Source organism: Miscanthus floridulus, chromosome 7 (assembly GCF_019320115.1).
Source record: "Miscanthus floridulus cultivar M001 chromosome 7, ASM1932011v1, whole genome shotgun sequence".
NCBI classification, from domain to species: Eukaryota; Viridiplantae; Streptophyta; class Magnoliopsida; order Poales; family Poaceae; genus Miscanthus; species Miscanthus floridulus.
In genome coordinates, this window is record NC_089586.1 from 107,931,299 (window position 1) to 107,943,537 (window position 12,239).

At 47.3% G+C, this 12,239-nt stretch overlaps 3 protein-coding genes across 4 annotated transcripts; 2 read left to right on the forward strand and 1 right to left on the reverse strand.

The window, feature by feature from the left end:
- Positions 1-1,657, forward strand: LOC136464191 (E3 ubiquitin-protein ligase ATL4-like). The gene has a single exon (XM_066463151.1). The coding sequence runs from the start codon at positions 255-257 to the stop codon at positions 1,410-1,412; it is 1,158 nt and encodes a 385-aa protein (XP_066319248.1). The 5' UTR covers positions 1-254; the 3' UTR covers positions 1,413-1,657.
- Positions 1,658-5,224: 3,567 nt separating this feature from the next.
- On the reverse strand, positions 5,225-10,262 carry LOC136467499 (uncharacterized). 2 transcript variants are annotated; one of them, XM_066466228.1, is made up of 14 exons: positions 9,993-10,261; positions 9,848-9,895; positions 9,503-9,563; positions 9,340-9,372; positions 8,973-9,097; positions 7,828-7,962; positions 7,503-7,579; positions 7,148-7,395; positions 6,782-6,838; positions 6,523-6,691; positions 6,317-6,374; positions 6,154-6,239; positions 5,996-6,052; positions 5,225-5,582 (listed from the first exon to the last, which is right to left on the reverse strand). In XM_066466228.1, the coding sequence occupies exons 1-14, from the start codon at positions 10,120-10,122 to the stop codon at positions 5,508-5,510; spliced, it is 1,359 nt and encodes a 452-aa protein (XP_066322325.1). In that variant the 5' UTR covers positions 10,123-10,261; the 3' UTR covers positions 5,225-5,507. The 2 variants fall into 2 exon arrangements, with proteins under 2 accessions (XP_066322325.1, XP_066322326.1); XM_066466229.1 differs by lacking the exon at positions 9,340-9,372 and having other exon boundaries at positions 9,993-10,262.
- Positions 10,263-10,620: 358 nt separating this feature from the next.
- LOC136464193 (putative invertase inhibitor) lies at positions 10,621-11,636 on the forward strand. The gene has a single exon (XM_066463152.1). It carries the CDS (start codon positions 10,703-10,705, stop codon positions 11,267-11,269), a length of 567 nt encoding a protein of 188 aa, XP_066319249.1. The 5' UTR covers positions 10,621-10,702; the 3' UTR covers positions 11,270-11,636.
- Positions 11,637-12,239: the final 603 nt, after the last annotated feature.

Below are 12,239 nucleotides of genomic sequence, written 5' to 3' on the forward strand. Positions count from 1 at the left end.
GCAAATCCTCGATGACGAACAAAAAGTTTGTAGAGGAGAAACTGAAGAAAGAGTGTCACATCCTCAGCTTCCTGTGAATCACAGGCTGGCTGGCTGGCTGGCTGACGGGTGGTGCTGCCGTCCCCCTCCTCCCCCGTCCATCACGCCACGCACTCCAAAACCCATAAATAAAAGGCGCGAGGCCACAGCCTGCAGGCCGCCTTAAACACACCACCGCTCTCCTCTCGTGGGCTGCGGCTGCCGCTGCTCCCCTGATGGACGGCCTCCCGCCGCCGGCCGCCGGCTACCCGTTCGCGGCCACACTCCCGCCCTCATTGCCGCCGCCGCCGTCCTCTTCGTCGTCGTTCAACCTCTCCCCCTCGCTGCTCATCATCGCCGCGCTGCTCGCGTTCGTCGTCTTCGCCTCCGTCTCGATCCATCTCCTCCTCCGCTGCCTCGCCCGCTCCTCCTCGTCATCGTCATCATCGCATCGGGGCCCGAGCCCGCTCCCGGCCAGCAGGGCCCGCCGCGCGTCGGAGGACGAGGCGGAGGTGGGGTCCACGAGGAGGAGCGCAGCGGCGGTGGGGCCGGAGGAGGCGCAGCCTGCGGAGGAGGTGGTGGACGACGAGAAGGAGCGGCTGATCGCGTCGCTGCCGCTGTTCACCATGGCGTCGGCGCTGGCGGCGCTTCCCAAGAGCTCCCCCGACTGCGCGGTCTGCCTCTCGCCCTTCTCCCCCGACGCCGAGTTGCGGCTGCTCCCGGCGTGCCGGCACGCCTTCCACGCCGCCTGCGTCGACGCGTGGCTGCGCACCACGCCGTCGTGCCCGCTCTGCCGCGCCGCCGTCTCGCTCCCGCACCCGCCGCTCCCCACCGCGCCGCCCGCGCAGGCGCAGGAGCCGCTGGACTCGCGGGTCAGCAGCAGCAGCAACAACTCGAGGAGCTTCCGCGTCGAGATCGGCAGCGTGAGCAACCGCCGCTCCTCCGCCGCGGGCGACGACCGCCGCACCTACTCGCTGGGCTCCTTCGACTACCGCGTCGACGAGGAGGTGGAGGCCGTCGTGTCCCGCATCACCCGCCCCGCGGTGTCGGCCGCGGCCAAGTCGGCGACCCACCAGGCCGCGCCGGCGACGCCCGGCGAGGCGCTGGCGGAGGCGGCCGGGTCCCGCGGGTGGCTGCGCGAGTACGTGGACCGCCTCGCGTCCTCGGCCTCCTCCCTCTCCGAGCGGTGGAGCGCGCGGTGGAGCCAGGGGCACCACAGCGGGCGGTGGAGCCAGGGCCAGGGACACCACAGCCGCAGCCAGAGCCAGGGACACCGGCAGGACGACTCGTGGCGGTGGGACCCGGAGGCGGCGACGGGCGCGTCGATGCACCGCGCGCCCGACGAGGAGGAGCCGGCGTTCGTGGCCCTGTACCGTTGGATCGTCGGGGTATAGCCAGGCAGCTGTAATTACGGGATCGCACGAGGGTGTTTTTTTTTTAACTCCTTCCATATTCAATTTTTTTCTACTTAGGACCCCCATTCCATTGTAAAAACACAAGAAACAAGCAGGGTCTCCAGAGACCAGGGGTGAGTTTAGCGTCTCCGAAAGCTTCTTCTTGAATTGATCGATTTTTGTTCTTTTCCGGGACAGCAATGCGATGCAATTTGGGGATTTGAGGAGGCCGGGATTCTTGGTTGGTTGCGTTGGGTCGTCCTCTCCTCTGACCGTGGTGGTGGAGGTGGTGGTGGTGGTGGTGGCGCGCGTGTGGTTGTCACCTGTGTGGCAGCCATCCATGGCCGCAGTGCGCTGCAGCCTGCCAGACTCGCAGTCAGTCGTGTACTCGTTTCCGCTGTCCTGTGACAAATATGTGGATGGGCACGCGGATTGCAGGTCACTGTTGGTGATCCTTCAGGCGATTGCGAATGCCATGGCCGTTTCTCGCATGTTCAGGATCAAGACAAATAGAGACAAGTGAAGTGTTAGTGTACTAGTCCTGCTTCCAAATTCTAGATTGTCTAGAACTCCTATGAGTCTTTTCTGCTCGTCGCCCTTGGGCAGATACTACTGGGAATTCCGATTGTTGTCGTGGCGCCGGAACTTGGCTGCTGGTGAGCCGGTGGTCCATGCATGCACCCTCTAGGAAATGCACGGGGCTGGCTTGGGCACGCGCAGTTCGTCAAGTCGCCGTGACATCGACCTAGTACTTCGCCTTGTTCATGAATCCGAGTTGCATTCTTGTTTATGAATTTGTATCCGTCAATTTGTGTATGCGTCAATGGATACATATATATAGGGCCAGTGCATAGCTTTCCGAGACCACAGACAACTGGGCCTCATCGCTCAAAGTGTATGAATACTCGTCTCCATCCATGTGGACCTGCTCATCATTAGCCGGTGATCCGCCAATTTGCCAGCCACCAAACGCACTGCGCGGGGCACACCGCAGCGCAGAGTACCCGGCGATTAGTACCGAGGGCAGCAAGGCTCGGCAAGCATAGAGCGACGCATTGATGGATTCGACTCCGTGGACCATGGTCGTCTGGACTCTGGAGCAGCGACCGCAGTGGCAGGCAGCAGGCACAGGCAGGGTAGTAGCAGCGGCAGCGCCCAACCGCGCGCGCACCCCGAACGGAATGAATGCCCGGCCATTAAACTCCGCTTCCTACCGCGGCGAGGTGACCCCGCGCCGGCCGCTGCAGCTGCTTTGCCTTGCGCCGCGGGGAGAAGCGCCGTTCAAGCGTCGGTCCAGTGAAAAAAGTCGCGGCCTCGTACGCTGTGGCTGTGTGTGTGCATGGATGTGATTTCTCGCAGGGCGTCCAAGCGACCAGGCGTACTCCATTGGAAGTAAGTCCTTGTTTAGATCGCTGTTAGAAATCAGTATTTGGCACTGTAGCACTTTTATTTGTATTTGACAATTATTGTCCAATCATAGTTTAACTAGGCTTAAAAGATTCGTCTCGTAATTTAAAATCAAACTGTGTAATTAGTTATTTTTTATCTATATTTAATACTTTATGCATGTGTCTAAAGATTTGATGTGACGAAGAGAGAGTGAAAAAACTGAATCTAAACAAGGCTAACAGCACGAGCGCCATGTAGCTGAAACCTGAACGGGTGGGTGTAGGGATTCAATACCGCGACGTGATCGAGCGTCGGCTGGACCGTGCCGTGCGCCCATGCCTGCGTGTACGTGTACCTGTATCTGTGTGTATGCAGTGACAGTGTTACGTACAAGTGTATGCTCCCTGTGATCGTGGGCGTTGCATAGGGCCGGGGCTTCTCGCCATGGCACTGCACCGCCCGGGCACATGCTCCCTCTCCTGTTAAAATTGCCGTTTTTTATTTTTAGATAGACTTCTTATTTGAACGTTGTCTTATTAAAAACGATACTTTAAAGGGCTTGTCTAGGCAGCCGCGAAGACGCAAGGTTACCTTCTAGATCGCACCGTTGCGTCGGCTTTGGTTGTTTTTCATTTATGTAATGTCGAAACTATATGTCTTTTGCTAGAACGGTCCGGCCACGACTGTTTTAGGTTGATCTCTTCCTACGCTTGATAGAAGCGCGTTGTCTGTATGTTTAGGCCCCGTTCGGCTTACCTTAAATCTAGCTTGTTCGGGTTTTTTTTTTAGTCGGAACAATATTTTTCTCTTACAATATTTCAGCCAGAACAGTGTTTTTAGCTAATTTCAGCCAAATTTCAGTAAGTCGAACATGACCTTAAACTCTTCTGTTTAATACAATGATACGTAAATCTTTTACGGCAGAGTTGAAACCCATGCGCATGCGACGCGGCCTTAACTCTTTCTCCCCGGCAAACATGGGTTCAGCGACGAAAGAGTAGATAGCTTGCTAAGTTGGCAAGAGTGATGAAGGTCTAGTTTCCCTGTGTGCGCACTGTAGAACATGAGTGAACACATGTACGGTTATGTTTGCTTGGTTGATAAGTTACGACTGAAACTACTATTGACTGATGAAAAAGTACAGCTTATAAGCCGAGCGAATAGGGCGGTACAAGATACTCATTTAGTGCGTGTTTAGTTTGTGAATTTTGAGAATTTAGCTACGGTAGCACTTTCGTTTTTATTTGGCAATTAGTATTCAATCATTGACTAATTAGGCTCGAAACATTCATCTCGCAATTTTCAACCAAACTGTGCAATTAGTTTTTTTTCCGTTTACATTTAATACTCTATACACGTATCGCAAGATTCGATGTGATGACTACTGTAGCACTTTTTGGAAAACTTTTGGGGGACCTAAACAAACACTTACAGTGAGGCGTCTGGTAGCACTTCGCCGACCACTCTGAGAGCCACTTCAGCACGCCAATAACCAAATGGATTCTCAAGTAAAAGCTCCGTGCGCAGAGTCTCGTAAACCCCACTGACCGGAAGTTGGAACACGGTGAATGAGCTAGAAAAAATTAGGGTCTGTTTCGAGACTGTCCCATCAACTCTGTTTCAAAAACTCTACCGTAATATAGATACATAAAAATCTAGAGTCTCTCAAGTGAGCCACCGAGAACATGAAACATGGCCACGTTTCTTGTTCCGGTCACGTCCACATCCTCGATTCGGCAACATTTATGTTCCCACGTTATAAAATGACACCTCAAGTTTTCGTTTTCGTTCCATGTTCTCATTTCTTTCACCCTAACCAACAGTGTTTTTCTCTCACAATAAACTAGTACCAGTTAGTCCAAATTAACCCAGAAATCAACCAGTGAACAGGCCGTTTGTGGGAACATGACTACTAAGCTCTAGAACACCCCTTTATGTGTTCTCTCAACTTTTTTTTTCTAGAAGTAGAGTATGTGGAGCTATACTTGTTTTGTTGAAAAACATAGAGCAGAGTAAAAAAAAAAAAACATAAAAGCGAAGCGGTCTCTAACAAACACTTAGCTTAACTTGGCTCCCTCTTGCTTTCGTGGGCCCCATCACCCTCGCGTGCTGGAGCTGAGTAGGAATCGTCGCTAACCATGCCTTCCTCACGTGCATCCTTCGAAGCTGGCGCTTGCAACAGTGCCACGGGAACCCAAGATTACACTGCAACTGCAAGGACGAGGGTTAAAAATCCCAACGGTAGAATCGTAGAAGAGCTCTGAACAGCAGACGTCTCTGCAGTACGCTACGAACTGCAACGCGCCGATAATAATGAACTTGCTCTGAAGAAACGAAAATTAGTTATCCGCTTGGTTAACTTTCAAATGAAGGTTTCCTTCACTATCCAGCAGATTGACGGAATTAATTGTACGCGAGGGCAATTCAACCAAGCTGCATCACTGAACATCACAGATTCACCAATCCACACCAATGCTCGGTAGCGATCACAAATGAGTCACCAAGGGCGAGCCCTGTCGTGTTCCTTGTCTTCGTTAAAAGAGTTGTGGTCCTCGTATTTTACAAGTGTGGGGGTCTACAATACAACATGCTACATCGAATATGAGCTACATCTACAAACTCCAGGATGAGGAGCTGTTTGTGTTCAAGAATCAAGAGCACCAGAGAGGAAATTGCAAGCATCGGAGCTTTATCTGAGGGACCAAGTTAGCTTGTAACAAGTAACCTTAGCTTTCTGTCGTGCTTTATCATTGAACTTACACTCTCTACCAGCAACACAGTCTGCAAATTGGAAAACGGGACTTCGGTAAGTTAGAGAAATTAAGCTCCACAACTTTAACAGATATATACCCCAAATGACTTCTATATACATGTCCATAACAAAAAAGAATATATATAAATGTCTGTGTTTGATCGCTACGCATAAATTCCCACATTGGATCTTAAAGTTCACTTTCAAGATTGGGTTTTCAAACCCAGCTTTGGGGGGCAGCAACATAAACATGAACTGGCCAATACCATCAAAAGGAAGGGGTGGATCTACGCAACAGTTTGCTCCAAAACAAAATCCTAAATTCCTGCTAAGAATTCTACAATTTTTTTTAAAGAATTGTTTGCAAGAAAAGCTGCCAGTAGTGGAATGGTAGGTATTGTCACAAAAAGGGGAAAAGCATATGATAAGAGTATTTGGTTACCTGAAGGCAAGTATAAGCCAAACCAGTGGCGAAGTAGAAATTTGCATTACCAGTGCCCTGAAAGGAAAACCCTGTCAGGTTAGCAACGATATACTAGAAACACTCTTTGCATTACAAGTCCCTGACAATGGTGTTAATTCACAGAGCAAGAGAGAGACCCTCCAGATCCACAGATTATGCATGACAGGGCTAAGCAGGGAGACTCCAATATATCCGAAAAATAAGAAGAATGTGAACTGCATTTCTGCAAGATGTAAACATAAAGCATTATTAATTCTCTAGGAACCATTAAAAACATTATGTAGTAGAACTGCTACCTACCTGCTAACTCGTTGACAAATAAGCCCAGAAGACCAAGATACAGAGCTGAATCTCCAGCCTTCAGGAAAAATCATAATAAGACACATATCAACAGATTGAAAATAAAAACCAGAGCACACAAACAAAACAGATAGCTATGGCAATATTTTGCACCTGAAAGACTATTTTTTTAGAAATATGATATAAAATATAAAAAAAAAACTCACCGATGGATATGATTTCAATATTGCCACAATTGCAGTGTAAACAAATGCAAGAAAGCACGGACGATGCTTCAATCGGATGGCCAATGGCAAGACCACAAAAATGATGTTCATATTGAAGACTATAAGAAAGAAATTTCTAAAGAAGTTGAAGACTTCAGCAAAGAAGTACCTGCAGTCATTCTCAAAATGTATAAGACACATTGGAACTATGCTTGAGTGACAATGACAAATATTCTATTAGAAAAATCTCAACACTTACCATAAAACACCGATATTTGGTGATAGGTCCTTCACTGTAAGTATAAAACCATACATCCTGCAAACAACAGCACATCAGTAATCAGGTGACGGACAAAATAAGTTGATTGGAAATGAAAAGAGCTGTTTATGAGATGAAGTTCAGAGACTGAACTCCTAAGATAGGGAAAACCGCCTTTACAAGGACAACACAATTTGCAAATGTCTGAACCAAACTCCTAAGCAAAGTTATACCTCACTCCTTTAAGAAAAGCTGTCTTTTAAGCGAAGGCTTAGGGCAAACTAGTGCATATTTTGAGATGAATTTGGTGACTTCCCAGGAAACACATCCCCCTGAAGGCCGCAAAAGGAGCTTATAGCATCTTACTTTTCAAACATCTCGTGGAGGCCACCAACTTTCTTCAGAATCACGCTGCTCAATAACAACACATGGCATGACCAGATAAACAGCCAAAATATAAAGTGAAGTACTGGTTTCCATGAAAACTGTTGAACAACTCTCTGTCTGGTTGTTTTATCGTTGTCTGACTCGTCACTTTTACTGGCACTTGACCCTTTAATAAGAAATACTTTTGGTGGAGGAGCATCTGGACCATAACTCAGCAACAGAATGACCTGAAACAGAGTTATATTCTTTAGTAGACAACCATGCAGGTTAGTAGCAGATATGATCGGACATTTGAACTGAAATGGAAAATGCAAACAGAAATTGTGGTACTGACCGGTACAATGAGAATTGCAGGATAAAGAGAGAGATGCGTGGCCATAACATATCCAAAAGCAGCAAGAGGAGCCAGACCTAATAAAAATTACAAATACAGATTTATTAACCAGCATAAAACTTGGGAACTCTAGGTTACCCAAGGATCAATATCCCAATCGCAATAACAAAGTTACTAACTGATGATTTGTCAAATACCAGGATTCATTTTGAAATAGAAACTGAAGCAAAATGAGATAAAAGTGTGATTTCCAGTTTTGAGATTGGAGGTTTTAATTCATACTAGAAAAATAAGGAATGGAAACACAAAATTGAGACCATCTTACGTGAACAGGCTCCATAGATCATTATTACAACCATTAGATTCTCGATTGGTGATGTACATGAACCCACACAAGTGACTATTGCCCAAGGGTTCCACAAATATATGAGAGAAGCAACATCTCCAGCGCTTACATTAACTGCATCAATGATATTGTTATGAATAATAAGTACCAGTCTAACAAATAGTAAGCGAAACCTGAAAGCATTAGACTGTTAAGTACAAAGAACATTTCCATGATAGGTTGTACATACTTACAGACAGCAAAACAAGTGCTACCATGAAAGCAGAGGCTACGCAACTTCAGTTTTAATGTGAGAAATTCATAACTACTTTATTACTGGAGCATTACAAGAAAGGAAAAAAAATGGGCTGTGTCTTCCAGATAATACTATGAAAATAAAGAATGGCAACATGCCAATCACTAAATTTGTGAATAAATTATGTCTATTTTTGAATTTTGCAGTTTACAAGTTGCGAGTATCAAAACCATATTGATATTGTAAGAAACAATCTATGGTAAAACAAGTACAACAATGTTGGTAACAGGGTAAGAAACTAAGGCACTTTTAAGCTGGGAAAATATTGTGTGCAAAAAACACCATCTTGGCAGAAAAGTCCCCCACCCCCCAAAAAGATGCTTAGAAATTTTCTAACAATGCACATCCATAGATGTACTTGGTCACAAAAGTTGGATGCAAACTCATCAAATCTCTACAAAATGAGTTTGCATCCCAACTTTTGTGAGAAAGTACATCTACGGATGTAATATGGGTGTGCATGTTTTTAGAGGGTTGTCTCCCCCCCCCCCCCCCCCCCCCCTCTGCTGCACCCAATATTTTCCCATTTAAGGTAGTACGAGAAGCGGAAGCCCAAGTATATATTTGCCAGGCCAGGCCGGATTCTGATGAGAAGCTAGGGAAGCCGAGACGAAGCAGCTGAGAAGCCGGATAAAGCAGGAGAAGCTGCCTCCGACGGAATCCGCTTCTTTTTCTTGGACCGTTGATCGGCAGATCGGACGGCTGCAGGAATTTCGGGCGACGTGGACGGTGTTTCCTTCGGGAAACCACCTCCGGCTTGTTTGGGTAAATTTGATAGGGCACATTCAGAGAGGAATGAAAAAACATAACATTAATTGCTATGATCCACCTGTATCGTTTACTGCCTTTGTGAGGTCAAGTGACTTCAAACTTCTGTTCCGTGCCATTTGGAGTTTATGCCCAGTTGCTCGGATGAGCATGGCAGCTAGAAAATCTACAGCCACAAAAATCAAACTGTGTTGTGCATTGATGAGCGTAACAGGAATTACTTTACCACCAACAAAATTCAATCAATGGAAGATGTTTGAGGATATTATTTTATTTTTAGTCACATGCTGAGACAAATAAAAGAAAGCTATGGGAAACCAACTATTTTTCAAAAAAAAGCCAACTACATATCAACAATTTGTAAATCTTATAAAAGGTTAAAAGCACACGTTAGTTGCAAGAAAAGGTAGATACCAACATATCTCTACCTGCAGTAAATATGAGCATGATGTCCGTCAGGCCTGTAATACCATCAAATCTATGGATGTTAACATTTCGATTTTCAAATGAAACTTTGTCAAAATTAACAAATGCTGGGATGGTATAGCAGGAGCAACGAAGGCAGAAATATCATAAAAAAGGATTAATCACCTGCTATTAGTTAATGGACCAAGAACAGACAGGAGCAACGGGGAACCGTGATACATAGAACCTGAAAGAGAAATCGATCAACAGGATAAATCATCCTTCCAGTTCATAGCATAAGACAGAGCAGTGCAAGGAACCAATCAAAGTGTATTTCATTAACCATGTGATGTCACTTGGTTTAGATATAGCAAACCTATGCTACTTCGTCTTTTATGTGGAAACACACCCTGTGTTACTTGATCCACTGCATAACAACTCAGTGCAGCAACTACTACTAGCTCATTGGTCACGAGTTCAGATGCAACTGTCAAAGTGAGAAGGGTGCAAGAACGGGGTCGTGTAACTTACCGGAGTACGGCGACACGGACGCTTGCTTCAGCCAGTAGCCTTCCGCCACTGTAAGACAGAGAAGAGAGAAACCAAAGCTCGAATTACGGCGAAGCCACACGACGGTCCGGATCACAAGGAGGATAGGGCGTGGGGACGCGCTTACGGCGGCGAAGGGAGGTGAGGGGGGTGGAGACCTCAGGGCGAGAGGCAAGGTGGAGGTCCCCGCCGAAGAGAACCAGGACGAGGCGGAACCCAACGGCTGCCGCGGCCATCTGCCAGTACCGGATCGCCATCTCCGCCGCCGCCGCCGCCGCCGCTGCCGATCTGAGCAAGCGGCTGCTGCTAGTCGCGTCTCGGCTGTGGCCGGAGCCGGAGCAGTGTGGCAGTGGGCCTATTTTTTCAGTTTGGGCCGACCGAGATTCTTCTGGCTCGACTGGACCCGGACGGGCATCGTGATCGGCCCTCTTCTATGTGCCTTGTTGTTGACACTAAAACCAAAACCAGACCGATTTGTCTATATGCTGGTTTTGGTCTAATCGAACGAAAATTTTAATGAAAATAACACCATATTGGTTTTTCAAAGGAATAAGACCACCCATACTCCATATAAAATTAATACTGGGGTGTTATGGCACCTAAATCAGAGTCAACACTTGTACACGTTATTAGAACCTTCCTTCATAAATATAAATATATAAATATTATTCGGATATTGTACACTCGGAGGGCATTTTTCTGTCTGCACGACTACTTATTAGCTACGAGCCGGCCGGCGGCACCAAGCCACCAACTGTGTCTCTGCCATCCACATCCAACTCTCAACACGTCGCCCCCGCAAGTTAACTAGCTAAGCAAAAAATCATCGGCGCCACCATGAAGCTAGTCTCCTCCGTGTTGTTCGTCCTGCTCAGCTTGCCGATGTGCAGGTCTTCCCCGCTGCAAGACACATGCAGGTCCTTCGCCGCCGGCCACCCATCCATCGGCTACGACTACTGCATTAGGATCTTCCAGGCCGACAAGGCCAGCGCCGAGGCCACCGACGCGCGCGGCCTCGCCGCCATCGCGGCCAGGATCGCCGAGGCAAAGGCCAACGCGACGGCCGCGCGCATCGAGGCCATGAGCGCGCTCGAGAGGGACGCGAGGAGGCGGGACCGCCTGTCCGTGTGCGCGGAGGTATACTCGGACGCCGTGGACCAGCTCGACCAGGCAGAGGAGGAGCTCGCCCACGGCACGGAGGGCGTCATCGACGACGCAGTCACGCAGCTCAGCGCGGCTCTGGACGCGCCCGAGACGTGCGAGGACGCGTTTGGCGAGGCTGACGACACGTCGCCGCTGGCCGCGGAGGACGCCGAGTTCAAGAACCTGGCGACCGTCGCTCTCGCCGTCGCGGCGTCACTGACGCCGCCACCATCAATGCCAAGGCCAAAGATTAGTGATTAAGGCTTCTGTACTAAACAGCGTGCTTGATAATAAGCATGGACATAATGCAGGTATAATAATATGCTTTCCTAATTCCTACTGGACAAGAGAGGATTTAATTACTGCAAGCAGAAGATGTTTTTTGTTCTTATTTTTTTTGTTTCCCTTGTTCGTTGTTGGGTCGGAGTTTGGTTGTGTGTCGTGCCGTGCATGCTTCGCATGCATGCGCGCGATATGGTTTAGTGGTTGAGTGGCGCATCTGGAATCTGTGTCGCGCCTTTTTTGATCTTTGAACGTGGATTGTTAGGTGTGCGGGGCCGGGACGCTTGAGCCTTGAGTGGAAGCAACGCGTGCTGCCGGCTGCAGTGCACTTTTTTTTTTTTTTTGGCCTTTGGGCCTCTTCTTTTACTTGGGTGGACAGTGGACCTATGTAAACAGTTGTTAGTAGTAGCCAGCAGCTGGCATATCAGCTTCTACAATTACTATACATGACAGCTTACCGAGCAATAATCCTGATTGCTAGGTACTTAAAATTGATGCCCTCGATTACTATCTGGCTAGACAACTTTGCCTGGACAAGAAAATCAAACAGGCTCATAATGCACATACAACTGTACAAGAATATAATCACGGTTCTTTCAATACAAAAGAGATTATAATCACACTTTCTAAAACTTGTAATACAATAACTTTTTATTTACGTGTCGTTTTCCAACATATGAAAATAAAATTTATAATATGTAATTTGTGATTTTGCTATTTACTAATATAATTAATTTATGAATCTTTTCTTTACAATTCATTTAGAGATCAAGTTATCAACTTTTCATAGTTTTAATTCAAAATTTGCCTTTACTAATTGTGTTTTACATAAACTCTTTATTTAGGTATTTTTCTATTTGTATGGAAATCAAATTTCTATTCTTTCTTAATTTATTATTTTAAAATTAGTATTTACTAATTGTATGGGACATGGACGTTTTGTTTAATC